Source organism: Micropterus salmoides, unplaced genomic scaffold, assembly GCF_014851395.1.
Source record: "Micropterus salmoides isolate LMB-PRFRI ecotype aquatic unplaced genomic scaffold, ASM1485139v1 Ms_hic_scaffold_10, whole genome shotgun sequence".
Classification (NCBI taxonomy): Eukaryota; Metazoa; Chordata; class Actinopteri; order Centrarchiformes; family Centrarchidae; genus Micropterus; species Micropterus salmoides.
The window spans coordinates 23,799,576-23,821,909 of record NW_024040041.1 but is presented as its reverse complement, the minus strand read 5'-3'; the positions used below and the strand labels follow the sequence as shown (position 1 = coordinate 23,821,909).

At 38.9% G+C, this 22,334-nt stretch overlaps 2 protein-coding genes and 1 long non-coding RNA gene across 4 annotated transcripts; 2 read left to right on the top strand and 1 right to left on the bottom strand.

The window, feature by feature from the left end:
* Nucleotides 1-9: 9 nt before the first annotated feature.
* LOC119891865 lies at nucleotides 10-8,651 on the bottom strand. Its single transcript, XR_005442490.1, has 4 exons — nucleotides 8,492-8,651; nucleotides 5,162-5,338; nucleotides 1,183-4,433; nucleotides 10-302 (listed from the first exon to the last, which is right to left on the bottom strand). It is a non-coding gene; the product is annotated as an uncharacterized LOC119891865 (long non-coding RNA).
* Nucleotides 4,150-5,996, top strand: si:dkey-43p13.5 (visual system homeobox 2). The gene is made up of 3 exons (XM_038703805.1): nucleotides 4,150-4,413; nucleotides 4,719-4,876; nucleotides 5,272-5,996. Exons 1-3 carry the CDS (start codon nucleotides 4,179-4,181, stop codon nucleotides 5,689-5,691), a joined length of 813 nt encoding a protein of 270 aa, XP_038559733.1. The 5' UTR covers nucleotides 4,150-4,178; the 3' UTR covers nucleotides 5,692-5,996.
* Nucleotides 8,652-8,664: 13 nt separating the features above from the next.
* Nucleotides 8,665-19,665, top strand: micall2a (mical-like 2a). Of its 2 annotated transcripts, none has more exons than XM_038703791.1 (17): nucleotides 8,665-8,927; nucleotides 9,276-9,324; nucleotides 10,511-10,652; nucleotides 10,860-11,026; nucleotides 11,233-11,360; nucleotides 11,448-11,954; nucleotides 12,085-12,269; nucleotides 13,154-13,211; nucleotides 13,705-13,895; nucleotides 14,685-14,792; nucleotides 14,968-15,032; nucleotides 15,206-15,329; nucleotides 17,376-17,478; nucleotides 17,778-17,851; nucleotides 17,938-18,052; nucleotides 18,149-18,195; nucleotides 18,277-19,665. In XM_038703791.1, exons 1-17 carry the CDS (start codon nucleotides 8,785-8,787, stop codon nucleotides 18,354-18,356), a joined length of 2,286 nt encoding a protein of 761 aa, XP_038559719.1. In that variant the 5' UTR covers nucleotides 8,665-8,784; the 3' UTR covers nucleotides 18,357-19,665. The 2 variants fall into 2 exon arrangements, with proteins under 2 accessions (XP_038559719.1, XP_038559708.1); XM_038703780.1 differs by having other exon boundaries at nucleotides 11,230-11,360.
* Nucleotides 19,666-22,334: the final 2,669 nt, after the last annotated feature.

Genomic DNA, 22,334 nt, shown 5'->3' with positions numbered 1-22,334 from the left:
AAAACACTCTTTTTGGTGGGGGGCTTTAGGTGTTTTAATCATTCTGTTATCGGAGATCCAAAAACACACATTTGAGGGGATTTCTGATGTTCCTTTCCTTATACTTTGTAATGAATGAATGCAAGCTCAAACAAGTCCATTTCCAGCTTAAGCCATCTGAAGGGCATCCCATTGGTGGCTTGGTAAACCCACGGATAATGCACATTCTGTCCCTGCAGTTGAAGGTTTGCTAATGATAAGATGATTGCCATTTTAGCTGTGGATCTCCGATGTTGCCTTGTCATCCAGGGAGCTAAAAATACCTGAGAGACCAATAAGACCCAGCATTAGCCATTACTATTGTTGTCTTAATGCCTCCTTCAATTATCCACAAGCAGCTCTTTGAGCAACTACTGTCAGAACCTCCCCCCACTGGTTTTTCACCAATTTTGTCCCTGATTATCTGGATCAACGGGCATTAAAGGACCCAAGCAAAGACAAACATAGTACTTGGAGGGGGTGGGAGAAGGGGGTCTACTTTCAAACAGCAGAAATCCCTGTAACTACCTGTGTGCCAGGGACAAACGGAGATGGCTATTCTGTCGTCAGTCCCACCACACACACTGTTTATTTAACCACAGCTCAAGCTAGACACTTTTAATCTTTTTTGCTTTTCCTGGAGAACTTGTAAACCTAAGAAATGATTTCTTTCAATCTCTGTCTGTCCATTCCCTCCGTCATGCATTCACACAAACAGACTGAAGTGTGAAATGTTGTTTTTAATTGGCTGGTTATGTCGTCCACTGATGGTGGTCCTCCCTTCACCTACATTAAATTAATGTGGAGCATAAATTACTTTTATTATTTCAACATACCATTTCAGTAATGTATTTTAAGGTTATAAAAAGATGCTAATGCTAAACATATTTTGTTAGTTTCACTGGAGAGTTCTCTCAAATTATGAAACGCACTGTAAATCTTCAATTCTTTTGACATAAAAAGACCTAAATTTGATTAAGTATCAGCTTTCAATCTCAACATACGCTTTAAAGATATCCAAATCAGTCAAATCCTAATACTGACCTCTTTCTTGCCTCCACTAAGACTTTTATTTAGTGTTTGAACAGGTGCAGATGAAAGGGCCGCAGGTGAGCAAGTTGCAGTCCTTGCTGCTTGTAGAGGAATGACCATCCTGTGACTCACCTCAGCTCTGACCAGCTGCCTCCTGCAGCAGTCTGGGGCTGATCAAAGCCAGCTCAGCCCGCCAGTTCAGCTGTGACAACACTGACAGCTGAAAGTTTTCACCACCATCTGAGCTGATGAGCAGTTAGCGAGATGTGTTGTTAGGTGATATGTATCTTCGGATTAATTGACACACCTGTGTTTAATTCACCTAGACAGTGCTGGCAATCATCTCATCAGAGATCCATCAACACTAAGCTACAGCTGCCGTGCTCAAAGAAAAAAGTGTTAATAATCTTCCTGTCTTGGCTGCTAATGTGTTGATGTGTATACTTTGATCTGAGATGGAAAAATCCTGTAAGAGTTTGGTAACACAGTACTGTCTACGTACTTTACAATGATGGTAAGAATATATCATTATATTGCAGGATATCAGTTATTAACAAACACAGGGTGTAACATTAATAATAAGTACAAACATCTGACTAAAGTTATCTAGAGCTGTTCCACTTAGACTCCAATCTGGCAACCTCTTGCTAGCAAGTTTGACACCAAAAATATGCCACAAATCAAAAAGTCCATAAGTTTAAGTTAACTCTCTGTTTTACCTCAGGTCTGGACTGAATGCACTTGGGCAACCCCACTTTGTGCCTCTCATTTATAAGCATTACATTTGAGTCACAGTGGAGGAATCAGCTTCTCTGAAAGACAAATACCAGTCTGAAAAAGATAAGAAAATATATTTGATCATTTCAGACCATGTCTGTGATGAAAAGAAAATCTACTTGCTGCAAAATAAAAAAGATTTTAAACCCATTTCTCAAGTTGCAATTTTGTTCCCCAATCAAAACAAATATGGTAACATGTTACTACTTTTGTTCGGTGTAGAAGACAGACATTTTTTTTTCTCACAGTCTGTGAGGAGACTGGAAGTACTTCCAGAACCTTGGTTTTGTTAATGGACCGTTTGGGTTTTCTAAGTATTGCTGGGCATTTTCTTCTTTTAAAGAAACTGATGCATAGCATTGCGACTCGAATGTAATGCTTATACTATTACATGAGAGGCACAAGCTGGGGTTAGCACTTAGGCAAAAACTTTACGTTATTCTATTTTACAGGATTTTCTTTATTCCTTTTAATATAACATTTATTCGACAGCTACACTAAAAGATTTTAGGGAACAAACTATTTTGAATTTTAAATGGGTTGCTCATAAAACATTTCCAAGACGTGCCTATGTGTTAAATATAAAGATGACATGTATAAGCAGCTGATTGTTGGTTTTGGAAAAAAGGAGATAAAGACACACTCCTGTTTACATCAGTGGAGTTGAGGTGGAACAGGTGAACAGTTTCAGGTTCCTGGGAATCAGTATCACAAAGAACCTGTCATGGTCATCTCACATGTCCACCCTGGTTAAGAAAGCTCAGAAACGGCTTTTTACAGATGAGCAATAGAAAGCTTTCTGACTGGAAACATCACAAATTTGCATGGTTTGTGCACGGCGCAAGACCAGAGGGCTCTGCAGTAGGTGATCACCCATAACATCATTGGTACCCATGTACCAAGCATCAGTGATATTGGTGGGGTGCCAACTACCCCAGCTATAGCCTGTTCACCCTGCTTCCATCTGGCAAGAGATACAGAATATCTGCTGCCATAGCACCATGCTCCAGAACAACTACTTTCCCCAAGCTGTGAGACTTTTATATTCATCCCCCTCACGCCATAGAAATTAATAATTTTGTATTATGTTTTGCTCTGTCTTGTTTGTGTTTATGTATAATGCATAAAGGGGCTACAAACATAAATTTCAATATACAACCATGTTTTGTAAAATGACCATTAAAACGAATCCTTGATAACAAGGATTAAAAGCATGACATGCAAAATACACATTTGTACTACTGTAGCAGCTAATCACAATAATTCAGTAGTTTGCTATTCTTACAGGTGTTAAACTGCCATTACACCTGGTTTACCTCATTTAATATTTCATCAGTGGATTTCTCCTGTCATTTTAAGAAGGGATTTGTGTCTCTGCTACTGCTCATTAAGTGGATTGCTTTGAAGGTTAACAGACATGATAATTTTTGCACAGCCTGTCTTGGTGATGTGGAAAATAAATCAAAACATCACAACTTATGTTACTTAGGACTTAAAAACAATACAATTAAATCAACAAACACAGGGGTTCCCAGGAGGGATTAAAACATTAAGCAAATAAGTGTTCAAGTTCGTCACTATACTGTCAGGAAGAGTGGGTTTATCCTGGAACCTGCTATTCAAAGTCTGCTGCGTTTGTGCTTGTTTTCATCCCACAGTGTTTTGTGTTTTCATTATGTCTCCTTTCTAGTCATTTGTTCTTATTATATTTCACAACTGTTAAACCTGTCAGATAAAGGTTGTGTAAATCTTTGAGGTGAACGTGTCTAAATGAGCACACTTCTTCAAAACTGAGTTTTCACACGCTGAGCTCCTGTCCATTTCACTGATTGAAATTTCAGAAGCCAAAGATGTTGCAACTTGTCCCAGGTAGGAAGAGAGAGCAAAATCACTATAATGTAAGAAACAGATTGAGAACACGTGTGGTTGGGAAAGTAATGACGAACACAGCAAACATTGATGGAGTAATACTGATAATCCTCTGAGAGATGATTCACAGGTTGGATTTTCACCTCTGTCCTATAAAGCAAGCCCTGCCGTCTGTTTGGAGATCATGTGACCAGAAAAGGAGGGGGAGAGGATTGGAGGAGAAGAGTAGAATGCTAAGGTGAGACCACCTCCACTATTCAGGTCTTACCTAAACTCTTCAGGCAACACCTTATACCTGCACTGAGCACCTCAGCTACATACAGCAGCTCTAACAGGATACATCTGGTGGACGATCATAATTCTTTTCTTTTTTACTCTGGACGTTGGGATGCATTTCACCAATCCACCAGCATCCCTGTAGGCGTCAACCTGGCCCTTTTCAGTGGACTGAGACTTAATATTGGACTCTTAATAGCTTGGACATGTTTGGCCCAAGGCAGCTGGTGTCTACTCTCCTGCCTGCAGTTTTCCATTCACCTGCAGCTCACTTTTTCCCTGCATTCCCAAGCAGGCTGGGTTCCCAACCTCAGATCCTGATCCCAGGGCCCTTTATCAGCTATGAATCCTTGAGGAATTATTTGCAGCCAGAGACATGCAAGGAAGCTTTGCTCCTGGCCACACAGGCAGTCGGGATGGGGCCACTCACAGAGGGCATAGGTGAGTTCAAACCACAGCTGCTGTGGACAAAAAGGGACAGATTGTTCAACACAGGATTTGTGCAGACAGATACACAGCCAAACTGGCACTGTATGGCCACAGTCTCTAAGACAGTCAGTGAGCACCATCTGATTGCAGTGTAAATGTTTACAAAAGATTAGCTAACAGCTCGTAACTAACAATCAATTATCAAGCAGTGTTAAAGTGGGCCTAATGATCGCTGCGCTAATTATCCAATCTAGAGCCATTAGTTTGTTGCCACCCGTTGGCGATTGTGTAATTGGTGCTTGCGCTGTGCTTTCCAGATGAACAGAGGCCAGTGAAGCAGCGTCGTGCACGAGCCAACTACAGCAGCTGGCAACTGGAGGAGCTGGAGAAGGCCTTCGAGACCACCCACTACCCAGACATCTTCATGAGGGAAGCCCTCGCCGTCAGACTGGACCTCATTGAGGCCAGAGTACAGGTAATTGGCATGTTGAACTCCTTCTGGAAATGTTCACTTCATTCAGCTGATATAAATTTTTCTGCAGTGTGCAAATTAATCTATTTAGCTCTATGGACTCCATAGACCTATTTCTTAATTCAGTTCTATTCAAGATGTCAAAGCTTTCAACATTACCAAAAATGTCACAATGAATTCTGGGGAAATGCATTATATTTTGGTACTATTTGTTCTGTTTTGGATCAATATAAATATCATATAGCTTGGATAGGTTCACAAGTGTGTCTGAAAACAAAGCTCACATACCTGGATGTACATTGAAACAGTCATTGGTTTCTGTACTCGTTCCTCCTGCATACTATTTATACTATGAAAGATGGGATTAAACATCAACAGTACTTCTCATTTGTTTCCAGGTTTGGTTTCAAAACCGCCGTGCCAAGATGAGACGACAGCTGAAACTCCAGGGCCAGCTTGCAGGACCTTATGTAAAAAGAGACAATGATGAAACGCCTGAGACACCGAGCAGGACTTTAAAACAGCAGACAGAGAGTTCAGATGGCGAGCACTGGGAGAGACGACAGGACGGAGAAAACTATCCATGGACAAAAGATGTGACTGCTGCGCTGAGCGTGCATATGCAGCCTGTGACCCAGAGGTCAGGGAAGTGGGCGAGGCTGGAGGGGCCGACCTCAGAGGAGCTCCGCTCTTGCAGCATCGCCAAGTTGAGGGCCAAAGCCAGAGAGCATGAGGCAGAGATCCACAGCACTGTAAACATGTCAGGAGGCAACACACAGTCACAAACACAGGAAGCTGATGCCATGCACAATGATTGATCATTTTCCTTCTTCCTGTTTGTACAGATAATCTTAACTAAAAAAAAGTGTATACTATTACTATGCTGGAACAAAACTACCTGGGACGAGGCGCTTAATTATTTAGCCATTATTAATAAAATATTTCTTGCAGTATAAAATAATAGTTATCCTCTGTAAAATTATGAACAAATTGTAATCTTTTTAAATTTTATTTTTATGGTACATTGCAAATAACATCTTTGTGACATTTTCTATTTTTAAAATTTCTTTTCTCATGTATTGCTGTTTTGTCCATTTTGATAAAACTATAGAATTGTAAAACATTTCTGTACCCTACATTATTTGAATTACTTAAATTCGCATGCATGTGCAGTTTGTGTTGCTGTATATTCTGAAAGTGATTTTTAAAACATCTTAAAAGTTTTTAGGTTGTCAACTAAATTAATATCACATCCTGTATGCCAGGTCTTGAAAATGACAAATGGTGTCCCCTTATCATCTCAGTGTATCAGGGCACAGCTGAAATGGGATACAGTCAAATCATTTCTAAATGATTTCACAGATGAAAATCTCCTCCCTGACCTCTCGGGTTACGTTCACCGACAGGCAGGATGTCTGCATGCAGCCACACATCCTCAAAGGAAACAATGGAAATAGCTGAAAAATGAAATCATGAAGAGTAAGTCTATATAGATGATGCATGTCTATGTTTTTAAAACTATATGCACCAGAAGCAGATAAAGAGCTGTGAATCTAAAGAGAAGGAAATTTAAGGGCTCATTTTATAAAGATAAACCATCAACAAATGCAAAATGATAACATCAGAATGAAATAATTATTCACAACAGCTGTGGTAAATAAATGATGAAGTCACAAATTTTGAGATAATGTAGAACTTTAAAAAAAACTTTTATCTGGTTTTGGCCCAACCAGCACTGTTGTTTTGCAAATTTCTGGTTATGAAACCCATATCTGCACAATATCAGAGTGAATTATTAGTGATTTTCACATGTTAGTGTGAACAACAGTAAGGCATATAGAACTAAAACAATAGATAATATTAGATAATATACGTGATGGATGATAAAAAGGGCTTTTTTTCATAACATTGACTGTACTGAATGCACACTTTGTATAGTTTGTGTGCTGGCATGATTCTAGTTGAAGTCTTATGTAAGGTTTTGCTACATACTTCTGTGCAAATTATACTAGCACTGTCTATTTGAATGCATTGTTTATGTATTTGACCACAAGTTTGTAGTGGTGAGTCTTAACAGTGCAGTGTGACGCTGCCCCCTTCTGGGCATGACGATGTCCTTAGACAGGACAGATGAGACAAGGTAAGCGTTTTTAAAATCCAACTAATGCATATATACACTTCCTTCTTCCAACATCTCTTATTTGTTGTGTGGAGCATAGTGTAAAGTGTAAAGCTGTGTTACTCTGCTTAATTTTTTTGGAGACACTGTTACAAACAAATAAACAATTTATGTCTTACAGTGAATGAGGTCAGTGTGGGTCGCTCGCATTTCAAAGACTCTGGTTTCACACTAATTACATTGCCCGTGTCAGAGGTTTGGACACTTACTGATGAGGTTTCTGGGTCAAATTTGAAACTTCTTTCCAAAAAGAGTCAGAGATCCTTAATTATTTTCTTTCCTGTTTAGGTGGAATGACTCATCAGGCTTTCTCACAAACTTCTCTAACAAACTTTATGACTATAATTCTTCCTAACCGGTTCCATATATGAAAGCTAAGAAATCAAGTTAGAAGTTTTCCCTAAAAAAAATTTAGGGACATCATAATGTGGGCTAATTAGGTCAGAAACCTGATGTGACAATAGTTGGCCTCAATTACTCCCCAATTAGGCCCCACACAAAAGATGACTGAGGTAAAAAAAAAAAATGCATGCCATAGATTCTGTTCTTGGTTCTCATACTGCTCGCTGACCCCGATATGCTTGCTGAGATAGCAAGTCTGGTGTTTAATTACTTCAGAAATCCTACAGAATATTACTCCTTTACTGAGACCCAATAAAGATGAACTTCATGAGGCATTAAATGAAAATATGATTGTAAATATCCATATAACCTACATGGAAATGACAGCTGAGGCTTTTGTCCTAAGGGGAGATTACAACAGAAATAAAACAGCACAGCAGTATTCTTTGTCAGATTGGCCCTATGCTATGAAATAAATGTTTCTATGCCCCACCAAATGTAAAATATAACAAAATAAAATAAAATGTTGAGAGGCATCTGGACCTTTTTCAGTTTGACTTTAACCATATGGACACTGCATCTTGCATTTAATTTCCCCAAATCCAGATGGCCACTCCAGACTGGAGGCTCAGAACTAATCTGTAATTAGAAAGTAATCACAAGCAAAAACTGTGATATTTTGCCAAAATGTCACATTTGAGGGTTGTGTTTTCAACATAAGAGGCTCTCTGTGAACACTGTAACATGACATCTTTGAATGACAAACCCAACCTTGTCACTCATTGGTACTGTCTGCAGGATTAAGCATAAAAGAGGACTAACTTGAAATTTACCTTGCATACTGGGAGCTGATGCAGAAGCAGACTTAATATGTTTAATTTAAAGACAGTGTAGCCTAATGTCAAGTGGTTCAAAAATAAAACCTCATTTTGGATATGATAAGACCACTCCACAACATATAATTGTGGAGGACTTGCAATTTAGGTCAATGCCAATTTTTGGCACTAATTTTAAATCAATGCCAATTTTTGGCACTAATTTTAAATTACTTTCTGGGACAACTTTGACAACTAAACACCAGAAAAACTATTATTTACCTTTCAACTATTTTACCCAACAGTTGCGAACGACGAATCAGCAGATGGTGTCAATTAGTGAAATGAGCTGAGAAACACACACCACCGGCTCGTCCCGCAGACTCGGCTGTCATTCAGGTGGAAGAAGGAAACAGGACGCAGCTGCAGCGACGCAGTTCACGGTCAAATCCTGAACAGAGACTTTTTTTTTTTTATCTGTCTTTCCTCCGGCTCCTCCACATTGAAACCTCTGCCTGTTGCACACTTCGTCTGTAACGTTACTGAGTTCACTGTGTCTCTGACGCGCTGGGACTATGGCTGCCATCAAGGCTTTGGAGCAGTGGTGTAAAATGCATTGTGATGGCTACCGAGATGTGGCCATCACCAACATGACGACTTCATTCAGGGACGGACTAGCTTTTTGTGCGCTTATACACAAATACAGACCGGACCTGATGTAAGTATTTTACTTAGAAAAGAATGTCATAATCTAGGTGAACTTCTTTAGTTTGAATGAGTAGCCCAATATTAGCTTTAACGAAAGTTTTATGTCCTGGGGTAGCCTGTCCCATCCCAAACTGCAATAATTGTGTAGTTATTGGTCTTTAGTAGGCTACTATTTAGTCTACCTAGTAGTGATTTTCGATTTTCTCCTCTAAACTTTATACACGTTTTTTCAGTGGTCTTTAGTTAGTTCTGGTTGTAAACATTTTATTTCTTATCAGGAAGTTATCAGAAAGATGACTCCTTCATAAATATAAATTCTGTCTTTCTCTCTCGGTTTATTGTATTTCTGTTTTCTCAGAGACTATGACTCACTCAGAAAGGAGGATGTGTTTGAGAACAACAGACTGGTAAGTTGTCAAGTTGTTGAACCCTATTGTCATATTGAGTGCAAGTGACTTCATACTGGAGCTACACAATGTGATGTAGCAGCACATCCACTTCATTAACCTCAGAGACATGGACACAGCCAGCAGCATACTGTATTTCTGTACTTATTCAGCAGAGTGGTTAAATATTTAGCTGTTTTAACATTTTAACAGAGTTCTTCCTCTGTCCAGTTGACCTCATTTATTTTGTTAACCCCTACATGACCTGGGTAGCATAGCTGGGCCCTCTTCATTATATAGTATTCTTCCATTTTACCAGCTTCCTCTGAGGATTACAGGCCCTGCAAAGTGCTACAGTGTGCACTCTGTAAGACTTCCTTGTTGTCTTGGATGATCCCGGCAGTGTCAGCAACAAACCTGAACTCAGGGGAGAGGCTCCCTGGCTATTCATTTTGAATGAGGCTTGCTGTCATCTGCCACTCGTTCCTCATGATGACGGTTCGCTTGAAGCCACTGTTGTTGTGTACTTCTACAGAGTTATGCAAGAAAAATAACTTCAAACCAGATTTGTGACCAGAGAATAGTGTGTTTTGACCAGGCTTTAGTTTGATGCACCTAATTGTTGAAGATGGTCCCTGTACTGAAACAGGAGAATGTGACTAGTGCGGTAATTCACACCCTTCTATATTTCATGAATAGTGTCATGTTTCCCACAGTTGGTTATTTCACAAGTTGTTACATTAAATATTTTTTGTGTGTTTGTAGCAAAACAAGCTTTAGTTTTCAGCTTTCAGTGCTCTTATTTTATATTGACAGACTTGGTATTCAGTAAGGCTTTACTTTAAATTTAATGAACATGTCCAGGCTTATCCTAAACAATGCCCCAATATTCTTTTCCCTCCATCCTTTTTCTTATCCCTTCGAGCTCACAGGAAGTGTGTTAGTCATTATACAGCCCTTTTTAGACCTCTCTAGGCCGAGCCACAGGCTCCTGCTCGTCTATTTAAAGGAGATTGTATTGTTTGACATTTTTACACATGCAGTAATTGTAGGAGCTGACATTACTGTGCCCAGCGAATACCATGTTTTTATATGGCAAACATGTTTTTAAATTGTTTACTTGGTTCATCTTACACTACTATTAAATGTTGTCTTGGCAGGAGTTGATGGCTGTTTGTTAAACTGTTTATTTGTTTTTTCTGTCAAGGCTTTTCAGGTCGCAGAGGAGAAGTTGGGGATCCCAGCTTTGTTAGATGCAGAAGACATGTTGGCTTTAAGGATCCCAGACAGGCTAAGCATTCTTACCTACGTCTCCCAGTACTACAACTACTTCAAAGGACGGCCTCCCAGTGAGAACATGGCTGATTCAAATTACCTTAGAAACCGTATAGCTAAGGCGGAGTTGTCCGTCCTCCTAACCAATAAGATTTTCTTTAATTCAGAGTTTCTTACATATTTCTTATTTTTTTTTATTTATTTTTTTAGATTTAAACATACAGATTGCTTTTTCTCCTGTGCTAGAGTGGGATATTTCATAATGTTGTACTTTTCCTCAGTGGGAGGTGTAAAAAGGCCAGCAGAGGGCTCCAAGGAGGAGCCATCAGAGAAGAAAAATCTCCCAGTGGCTGCCAAAACCTTTGTGTCTAAAACTGCCATAGAGAATCGTTTACCTTCCACTCTCGCTGCTCATGCCTCACCCAAGTTGTCCAGCGCTGCTGTTCAGGTCAGTATGTCAGAACGCATCATCAAATATTCATGGCTATGTTACAATCCATATTTGTCGTACACTATTACTTTTTTAATTGGTTAAGAACAAGGAGAAATTACCTTTTTCTTTTTTTCTCGGTGGGTTATGTAAATGTTAATAAGGTATGTGTAATACCTTTCTGGACATAGCGTTACCTCAGCTTTTGTTTTCTTTCACAGAAGGCAGTTCTGGCCGAAAACGGCAACAAAAATGGGACTCTCAATAACAAATGTGTTGCATGCAAGAGTCAAGTTCATCTGGTTCAAAGGCACTTTGTGGAAGGCAAGCTCTTTCACAGAAGCTGTTTCAAGTAAGAATTGCATTTATATTCAGTAATACTTTCCTGGCATGTACTGTTTATTGCATTCATAATTTTATGTTAATGAACATCCAACAGATGCAGTGAATGTTCCAGCGTGCTTCATGCAGGAGGCCACAAACCTGGGAAAGATCCAGACACTTCTATCTGCAACACCCACCAAAACAATTGCAAACCTTCCCCTGCCGCGCATGGAATCAAAAATGGACCTGCCAGTTCAGCTGGCCGATTAAATGGTGTCAGCCAGACCCAGCTTGCACCACGCCCCTCTTCTGTCTTGTCAGCCCCACTGAACATTGTTGTGAAGCCAGTCAGCCCTATGCCACCTTCCCAGTCCTGGACGGCCTCAGCCCAGAAGACTCAGTCGGCCCGGCAGAGGTTTTTCCAGGCTCCACCACCAGCCACAGAGGTCTCCACAGGTACCAGGAAGCCCACAGAGCCATCAAATGTTTTAGGAAAGCCCAAGATCCCACTGAGTCATGATGATAAAAGTAGAACAAGGACAACCATTGGAAAGAAATTGGCTGAAGAAAACTGCAACAACAACAACAAACGCCCATTCACCATCCGATCAGCAGAGAGACGGTGAGCACTACACTCTGTATACTTTCTGTGGCCACAAACAGACTGTCCTTTTCTAATCATTCCCACTCTGTATTGTTTTGTAATGACTTTTGTTATTAAGGCTGATGGTGAGGGCTTTCTCTCTCTGCAGGTTTGGAGATGAGCCAAGTTCAGCTGACAGCCCCGGTTTGAGAGAGGATAAATGCAGCCAAGGCCCAGCAGGAAACTGGGCAGGACAGCCCTCCACCAGCCAGACAAACAATAAGGAAGCACCATGTCTGAAGGCCATCAACAAAGAATACACAAGGCCAACAACTGTAAACACAACTGCCAAAGGCAAGCGATACTAAATTCATTTCAGTCATTCTTGATCCATTATTTGACACCTAGCCAACATCTAACCCCCACCTGTCCCCCCCCAATTCTTTCTGTTTGTCTCAGAACACATTCATAGAAAACAAAGACCTTTTGTCATTTCCCCCTATTTATACAGCCAGTGCATTTAGCATGATGTTAGCTCAGTGTTGGATACTGACATTTTAATTTCTGTCTCACACTTGTAATGAACTTTCATAGTTGAACTGTCATTCTCTCTGGATGGATGTGCATGCATGGCTGCAGCATCCTGACAGTACGTAGCTTTTCAGACAGAAACACAATTACCGTTGGTTTCTAATATAAATGGTCATCATACTATCATCTTTGATAAAAGTCTCCCTATCAGGGAGGTAATTATGTTTCCTGCTAATATGGACCCCATATTGACCACGGACTTGGTCTTGAATGTCAAGATGACCTCTTGGCAAATTTACAGAGTTTGTGCATTTATCCATTTGAGGGATGTTTGTCTCACGCACAGATTAAAGCATCAATTGGGTCTTTAAATACAGATGTATAGGTGATGAACAATGACTTTAGTGCATTATGAGAGACTAGATAATGAAACCAGTAGCTGCACTCATTATTAGCTGCTCATTATCAGATGGGTGACACAAAAAAGTCAAGGGAGTCTTTTTGTTTGCTGTGTACAAGAACTGCTTTGAGTGCTCACTTCATTGCTAAAGCAGATGGAAAAAATAAAAGGCAAAGTGATAATGTAAGTAAATGAAGAATGATTCCAAGTTGATTCATATGACAGATGAAGTAGTTTTAAGCTTTTCTTTGCCATCATTAATGTATTCATTCACTTAACTATTTCTGTCTTAATCATTTTTCTGCAGATCAAGTTTACGAGTGGCAATCAAAGCTCAAGCCTCTCAAAACCGAGCTAAGTCTAAAGTAAGTATCCTCCAATCATCATTTACCTACTAACCTCATAACTCACCTTGGTAGTGGGAAGGTCACACAGGTGGATAAAAATGACTTGAAAGATTTGTGTTAAAACATCCCTGACCATTCAGCTTATTCACTCTCCAAAATGCAGAATCCTCGAGCTTCGTCCATCTCTGTTAATGTTGACTGACTCAGAGTGCAGCCGCTAGCTCTGTCCCGCATCCTAACCTCCTCCATCCTAAACCCCAAGGAGGGCCAGGCCTTTTCCTCCAAACACTAGATTCTCTCATTTCAAATTCCCGCTGATGATTCCTCAATTGTTTTCACCACTCTTTAATCATTACAAAATAAAAAGGTGAGGCCTTTTATTTCTTCATATTTTCATTCTTTATGTTCAGCCTATGGGTGTATTACATCTGGATGGATGAACACTGTACTTTTTACAACATTTTTAAATGGTGACACACTTAATTATAATTTCATTGTGTCTTTCTTACAGAGATGCTGTCTTTACTGAGCAACATAAGCCTGGATTCATGTCCACAACTTCCTCTAATGTTTTCATCAGTACAACAAGGCCTGCTGTGGCTCCAGCCCCTATAGTACCTCTGGTTAGCTCTGCTCTGTTTGATCCTGCAAACTTTAGGGAAGTCTCCTCCCAGAAACCTCAGCTTGGCTCTGGAAACTGGGGTGAGTCAACTCTGTACATTATAATAAGACTTTTGAATAAACACTTTAATCTAGTCAATAAGGTGCATTGTGGTATGTAATATAGTGCTTGTAACATTTTTTTGAGGTTGTCTTGGCAGTTCCCCATAAAATCAAGCTCTGTAACATGACTATCTGTATATGTTATGTCTGTATGTGAAATATACTCACATAATACTTAATATATAAAAATATACTACTGTGTTTTTTTTAAAGCTCTGCATTTGGTCTTTCAGAACTCCTGAGGGAAATATCTAGCTCTTTATTTGCTAAATGCTCCACTTTGTTGACCAGCTAGTCGGTAACTGTGCCTCTTTGCTGTTTGGTGCTGACCAGGTGGTGTACAGTGAGGTTTCTAGAACTTTTTCGCCAAAAAACATTGTCTGCTGTACCAAAACGACTCAGTGAGAGTGAACCACAACAGTAGAAGTTGTGGGCCGGACCATGAAATGTTTGTACAAAGTTTAATGGCAAACCTTCAAAAACATATTAAACTAAATTTTACCCTCGGGTACTACAGACACCTTGACCTTGACTAAGATGTTTAAGTTGAGATATTTCAGTCTGGACCGAAGTGGTGGACTGACCAACACAGACAGACATTGCCATTCCTCCACACCACTAGCATGGCAGAAAATTAAAAAAGCAACATCCCCATGCACTGATTCCCAAACAGACATGCTGTTGCACTTAGCAGAAAACTGAAAATGCATTAGTAGATTAAACTTTCTGCAGATGTACAGCATGTAAACCTTACTATCTTTATTTTAGGTTTTAGACATGGGAGTTACTTGTCTGTGAAATCCCCACCCAGACGACCAGCTGTGGAATCTATTAGCTCTTCAACGACTGCTCCAGCCAATCACGGAAATCCGTCAGGTTCATTAAAAATATCATCATCAAAGCCAGACATACATGGCTTCGTCCATCTTGTTGATTTCATATGAGCAGTCATTTTTCACTGAAAATAAATCAGGTGAAGTCATATGTGACAATGCTTTTCTGAAAAGCTGCCATGAAAGGACTATCTAATCCTATTTTATCTACCTCTTAGGTGCTAAAAAGGGAAAGTATTTGTCACCCACCAACGCCTCCAGGACTGAAATGAGGTCATCCTCTGTAAGTTCCCTCCATTAAGTCTCTTAAAAGATTAATTAACAGCTCTACAAATATGCTTTCATTACACTCCCAGGGAAAAAAAGGACAACCTTTATGTTTTAAGGGGCCAAAGTCACAATTTTCAAATTAAAGTTATCTATACTTGACTCTTAAGTTATATTGTTTTATATCAGGTGAAGTCTTATCATATTCCAGTGGAGCAGATTGATGGGGAGCTGAATGATATTGAGACAAACTTGGCTCAGTTGGAGAAGGAGGGTGTGGAGCTGGAAAAGAAACTCCGCAGCTGTGAGGAAGGTACTTTCTTCTTGCTGCTCTTCCCCTGAACTTCCTTCCTTTCCCTGTTTACACATTCAAATAAAATTGAATGTTGACGTGTCCAGAAACAATCTGCAAGGTGAAAAATAAACAGTCCCTAAAAAGACTCACTTGTGTTGAGGCAGAAGCTATTAATGCAATTTCCAATTTTGCTCTCATGCAGTGAATAACCTCATCGCAAACTTTGATATTTGATTGTGTTTGTGCAAACTGCTGAATCCCACTGCTGCTTCAGTGAGTGTGTCTCTGGTGCAGAGTTGTGTCCTGGTTGCTACACACATTCACTCACAGTCAGCTGGAGCGTGGCGTGTGTGGGGATTTACCCGCCATTTCTATTACTTTTTCTGCAGCCAAATGAGGTGAGAGGCACAGACAGCCCACAGGGATGGTGCTTCTCTTTTGAGGTAGTGGGAGTAGGGGGCCTGATTGCTTTGCTCAAGGTCAACATGACTTGGGTATAGTAATATATATTCTAGTCGATTGCATACTTTTTTTCTGCGCGCCACCCAGGAAGCTTGAGCATGCAATCGCTTGGCCAGAATTTGACATCAATTGCACACCTCCTAGGAGATCATCTACTTCTCAACTGGAATTTGTCGTCGTAAAAACTAAACCCTGGCACTCAAGTTCAATTCAGAATAAAATCATGTTTGTTCTGATGGTGGCAAGATGTAGAGTGCCTTGTCCTCAGTCCCTGTCCTGATCAGTCCTTGTTGTAAATGTGGCTTTGACTGTGTATGTTTATGTAGTAACTAATTGGGATTGGCAAATATCAGTAAAAAAAATCTATTGATCCACCTACTCAGGTGATCCAGTCTGACTCTGTGAAGCAGATGCTGTGTTGAACTGCAGTATATGTCATAATACTGTGGTGGACCAAAGGAATCCCTAAACCATGATTACTACTTTAGGAAAATAAACAGCCATAACATTTTAGATTTATATATTAATCACTGTCTTTGTAAAAGCTTCACTATACTTTGGGTGTTCAGTATTTGACCCTTTTTAATTTTTTCAACGCAAATCCAAAATACACTTTAAAAAAAAAAAAAGAAAAAAGAAAATTAAAAATTTGCTAAATCATTAAGTGATGCAGACAAATCTGTACCTCATTGTGTATTCCTTCTGTGTTGCTCTACATCCCCTGCATATTAACACAATGTTTGTGGGTAGCATTTAGATATGGAATTATATTATAGATGCTAGTGCTGGGGCCACTAATGATTATTTTAAATATTAATTATTGCCAATTTAATTTATTGCCAATTTAATTTGTTTTTCTCCATGAAATGTTAGAAAATTTGTGAGCAATTCTCTTAATTTCCTGTGACATTTAAAATGCTTGCTTTGTGTGACCAGCAAAACTCTAAAACCCCAAAATATTCAGTTTACTTTCACATTTGTCAAAGGAAAAACACTAAATCCTCACAACTATTGGCTGCTACAGTCCCTTAAGTGAAGCATTGACACAGTCTCAGGAGGTGAGTCACTGTCCCTCTCAACAAACCTGCACCCTACTGGCTGCATACCAGACAAATTATCCCAAAACTGCACTTAATTGTATTATTGTGTAATTTCTACAGTCATATTAAAAACAAAGAGTTGATCTGGTGAAAATAAAATGAGCCATGATTCTGGATGAGAAGCTTCTTGATTGTTATATTAAATAAGATGATGTAAAATGTATACTGTGAAAACAGAATTATTCTACAGCTCACTCTTCAATTTCAGTTACTGTATTAGTTGACAGAAGAAAAGCACAGTGCCAAAATTGCTGTCTGAACGCTTTCTCTGAACTTAATTTATCACTGTGGGATTACATTTACTCACAAGTCATTAACTTAAGGTGTGTGTACGAGTTAGCCAGAGCAGATCAAAAATGCCAGTGGTACATTTTTACCCAATATGCCACCGTCAGGGCTTATACACTAGACCACCACTAGACCATTGTTGAAGATTGTATACCTAATTTATAATATATTGTGTATTACGAACATATTTGTCAAATTTGGTGCTGTCTTTCAGAGGGAGAGGGGGACATATTGATGGACCCACTGATGGTTGACTGGTTCAATCTCATTCAAAAAAAGCAGATGCACATTAGAAAGGAATCAGAGCTTGTATACATGTGAGTACTACTTGCTTTACTTATTGTTAAATTACCTTTCATAAATTATTGTATCTAATTTGTTTAGTGTTTACCTCAAAGGTTTCTACTACAGTCTGTTTGACTTGATTTATATTAACAGCTCTATGGTATTCCTCTGAGAATAAAGTTATTTGTTGTTATTGCTGTACACTTATTTAACACTAGGAATAATTCAAACTTATTAGCTGTCCAACCAAATATATTTGTTCAATATTGTTTACAAAAGATGTAATATAATATAATAAATCAGTGTTTTGCTTTTTGATTGAAAATCTTAGTGCCAGGACTCAGGAGCTGGAACAGCAGCAGCCAGGCGTTGAGGGGGAACTTCGCAGGCTGCTGGAGAAGCCGGGTAAGAGATCAGACTCTTAAATTCGGCTTTTTTAAAAAAATTTTAATTTGTTTTTACAGTACAAGTCTGTCAACTTGGTATCACAGATCATTTAAAGTCCAGAGAGGAGCAACAGCGGGAGAACAAGTTGATGCAGAGGCTGATGGCGATTGTGGACGGCAGAAATGCGATTGTGGAAGGTCTGGATGAAGACAGGCTAAGGTAACATTTCAGGAGTAATCACTAATACAGTACTGGTAATATAACAACTTGATATTCAAACAAAATGCTTAACTAGAGTTTTCTCAACAATTTCAGGGAAGTGGAGGAGGATCAGCAGTTGAATGAAATGATGCAAAATCTTGGTAAGTATTGTATCAGTGATTTTTCTTAAGAGTTTCCAATTTGAATGCATCATACAAATACAAACTGCTTTTGTTGAATAGGAGTAAAGAGAGACAAAAATAAGAGGAAGTCCTCCATCTCAAAACTGTTCAGGCGAAGAAGTAAAAGACGAGTGGAATGAGCCCTAAGGCAGTTTTTCAAACTTTCATGCTGAACTTAGTTATTGTCTTATTGTAGTATTCTTCCTTTTAAGATTTTTAATGTTTTTTTGTTTTTTTTTTAATATTTAAGGTTTTTATATCTAACGAGCAAATGTCGCAATGTCAAATTTGGAACCATAATGAATCAAGTCATGTCTTTGTTGTTTCAGAAAATTTCAAAATAAAGGTTCACTTAAAATGTTATTTGTTCAACATTCACCTTCAGTTCTTCGTTTGCTGTTACTAAAGTGAAGTGAGAATTTCTAAATAGCTCATGATTCAGTCTTTGCTTTTTCAATAATGGGATGTCACATTTTTTTCACAATGGTTTTTCAGGGTTTTTTTTTTTTCTCAAAAAGATGGTGATGTTTAATTATATGGCAAATGCAGCTGCGAGCATTTTCCTTATCTTGATCAGGCCGCAGTAGCAGACTGTCACACAAAAAATGCCATCATCTGTGGATATGTTTGTGTTATGTGAAGATGCTGTGTATTTAATGAACGATGGGAATGAGGTATCAAATTAATTATTTTGGCAAATCAACTTGCACTGGGTCAAAAAAATTGGATGCTGGGAGTTAAAAACAAACTGTCATGATTTAGAAATTACAGAGGGAACGCTGGTTGTTCCATATGCAAATAAGAATGAGCAGAATAAATCTGTAATCCTTCAGCAGCCTTGATCCAAAATGAAATTATATCAGTATTTATTTAATAATGGATTTTAACAAATTTTCTGTAAGGATATTAGCGGGAGAAAAAAGCCTTGACAATTAAGTTTGAATAGCTGTGGAGTGTAAAATGGAGAGCCACACATGTTGAACTGCCTTGTTGCAGACTCCAGTTCCCCTCTCACACTGTACTGTAGGTGGCAGCCTGGGTATGCTATATCACAAGGCAAGAACTTGGAAATCCAATTTGCCACAGTACGGACAGTTAATTTCTTTGCTAATTTTATAAATGCTGCAAAAATGTTCAGCTGTGCTGATGCAATAATGTTATGTGAAAAGGATTAGGTAGAGCTGTAGCTTATGGCCGGGGAAGGCTTATAAACTATAGGTTGTATTGAGCTCTTTATCTTTAAACCGGGTTTAATTAAACATTACTCTTTACTAATATCTGCATCGGAAATGCTCTGTACCTGAGCTATTAAAATGTTCAAACGACATGTGGAGTCAGTCATGTGTGAAAATGGCATTCGCAGTGTTTGTATTGAATGGTATGTACTTTTACACTATTTATATTATTTGAAACTTGAAATCTGTTGTCCAATAAATCTTTTGAAGATTAGTGTGTACGAGAGGTTGAATTATTTACTTTACTAGATTCCTTTGGCACTTTCTATTCAAACACATCCTTGAACTTTTTGTCACTCCTCTTCCCACATATAAAGCTTCACCAATGATTGTTGATTAAACGACTGCCCAAAAATCAGTAAGAAACCATACAATGCAGCAACCCCTTTGCATTAAAGTTGTGCAGTAATCACTGAGCTGCATCAATGTATGCTTTTAATACTTTTAAGGATGGCATCAAGATAATTCTCTGGCGTCAATATTTTGCAGCTACTTATAAACTACATATCCCTCATTTTGAAATGCGTGAAATTGTGATCATGAACTTGAAACAGTCTTTCTAGCTGAGCAGAGTTGGGGATGATATTGGTACAAAATGCCATGCGTGATGTGTGTGACAGTCGAGACTGAATGTGTGATATTAGAGTTAATTAAAGCTTTGCGCCCCATCTACTGCAAATGCTTGCACTTCTGCAATTAAGAATCAAAGGCGAGGGCTTAGTGTCAGGGGGGTGTCTAATACATGGTTTTAACAGGAATGGGACCTGATTTGCCAAGCTCCTAGCGACAAGCATTAACAACAGCCTCAAATTAGAGGGACATTAATATTCATAAGTAAAACAATTCATCCTGTGAATGTGTGATGAAATGGAATCCTCTGAGGTGAGCTCTTGTGTCCAGGCTGCCATCGTTCATTAAAATATGCCATTACCCATGAAGTGCTTAATCTTTATGAAAGGGTGGTAAAATCATTTTGACAGAAAGGTGGAAATTGTAATATTGTTCACTTTACATTATGTCAAACCTGTACATTTTGAAAAAAAAAAAAAAAAAAGAAGTGATTATGTCGATCAGTATAGGTTTCTATCAGTCTCATTAGCTGAATTGTTTATGCATTTTCATTCAGGAAGCTTAATCTTTCCTTGTGCACACTGATATTTGTTAGTTATTCTATTAAAAAGACGTGAGTGCTTTGTGATGTTTTAGGTTAGCTGCTGTATGCTGCCACTTGCAACATAATCTAAATTGTGTGTGTGTGTGTCATCTTATTCCGGTCTCTGCCAGAGTCTCTGCCACTAGCCTGTAATTATGATCCTCGAGGTAATTTTATCAGCCTCATTAGCTCTGATGAGTAAACGAGAAGCGTGCCTCTAATTTATTGGCCATCCAGGCTGGAGACTTAATTCTCATCAGAGAGATCATAATATTTGTATAGAGAGATGCATATACAGTACATATACTCAGTTACAAGGCTCCTAGACCAACACTGAGGCTGAGACTTTTGTGACTTAAAAAAACAGTAATTACAGTCAAAACATGAAGTCTGTTTAGATAATTGGGTATGTGCTAAAATTATTTCCATAGATGTCATTCTGATGAGTTGGGAAACAAAACATTGTCTCTTTTTGATTCAGGCATGATTTCAAATGAAAAGTATTGTTTGTATTCTACAGTCTTGTGACTTTATCTTCCTGCACAAAATTAGATTCTCAAACCTCTGCAAACAAAATTGCATTGTTTTGTTCCCTGTTCAATAGAGATGATCCATTTTCTGTGTCAGAGAATGTGTTAAGGGAGCGGGGTAAATATGCTCACAATTTTCAGTGTGTAGAAATTTGCATTGAGGGGAAATTATGCATGCTGGCTAGTGGAAATGAAATGTATAAAGTGCATGACTGGTAGACTTGACAAGTGCAGCTTTCATCCATCTCAAATGAATAATTTTCACTTCCCTTAAACATCCTTAATCCAACCATGTTATCAGCGGGCATGCAGGATTCTGCCAGACTTTCTCCTTAACGGCACAGCAACTTTCAACTTGCCTGAGATTCTGCACTGCAGTTGCTTACCACACGGTCTTAGGGACTCACTCTTATCCTTCCCTGCTGGTTTTGTGGATCAGTAAAATTCCTTCAAAACACAATATATACATAGCGCAAGTCTTAATAGATAGCAGAATGTCTCACTCTACCCTCCTCTGTGCTTCCTCAGAGGTCGACTTAATGCACTGTATTTTACCTCTGATTCACATTGGCAGAGAACTCAGAGGACGGTGTCTAAAAAAACCTATTTGCTCGGTGGCCCTTTGTCCTCTATTTCAAATTTCAGTGACAGACCCTTCCATGCTAGTATAACGTAGTTTAGAAATTCATATGGCCGTATAGGGATAGAGAAGGATATTCATGGTAAATTACTCATTTACAGGCCAGAATTCAGCAGTTTGACTTCTTATTTTGGGAACATTTACTTGTCTTCTTCACTGAAATACATACTTATGATACTATATTGTGTCAAATCCCCCCTCTACATCCCAATCCTTTTAATTTATGCACTGTAGCATATTTTCTAAATACTACTGACAATAAACAATTAAATGTGTAATTGGTGTTTATGCAGCTAATCCTTGTGATAGCCTCTAATATGAAGGGTTACCTGGCTATTTTCAATATCCACTTTCACAGAAGCCTCAGTTTGCGATAAGAATATTAACCTCATCAATTTCAGGTAACTTTCAACGCTTTAACATCTTGTCTTAAAGACCTACGTGTTAGCAGGAGTCTCAGCCTTGGCATTTAGTGACATTTTAAGCCTTTTAACAGAATCCAGACAGGGATTTGCAGTTTCCACCAAAGGAAAATAATTTATATCCTCCTTTCTGAGAAA

What these genes read in the sequence shown, in the direction of transcription:
- si:dkey-43p13.5 (XM_038703805.1), top strand. Translation starts at nt 4,179, where the DNA reads ATGTTTGGCCCAAGGCAGCTGGTGTCTACTCTCCTGCCTGCAGTTTTC. An exon ending in GCCACTCACAGAGGGCATAG is followed by an intron (nt 4,414 to 4,718) that starts GTGAGTTCAAAC and finishes TGTGCTTTCCAG; the next exon opens with ATGAACAGAGGCCAGTGAAG. An exon ending in TCATTGAGGCCAGAGTACAG is followed by an intron (nt 4,877 to 5,271) that starts GTAATTGGCATG and finishes ATTTGTTTCCAG; the next exon opens with GTTTGGTTTCAAAACCGCCG.
- micall2a (XM_038703780.1), top strand. Translation starts at nt 8,785, where the DNA reads ATGGCTGCCATCAAGGCTTTGGAGCAGTGGTGTAAAATGCATTGTGAT. An exon ending in TTTCACAGAAGCTGTTTCAA is followed by an intron (nt 11,361 to 11,447) that starts GTAAGAATTGCA and finishes AACATCCAACAG; the next exon opens with ATGCAGTGAATGTTCCAGCG. An exon ending in ATCCGATCAGCAGAGAGACG is followed by an intron (nt 11,955 to 12,084) that starts GTGAGCACTACA and finishes CTCTCTCTGCAG; the next exon opens with GTTTGGAGATGAGCCAAGTT.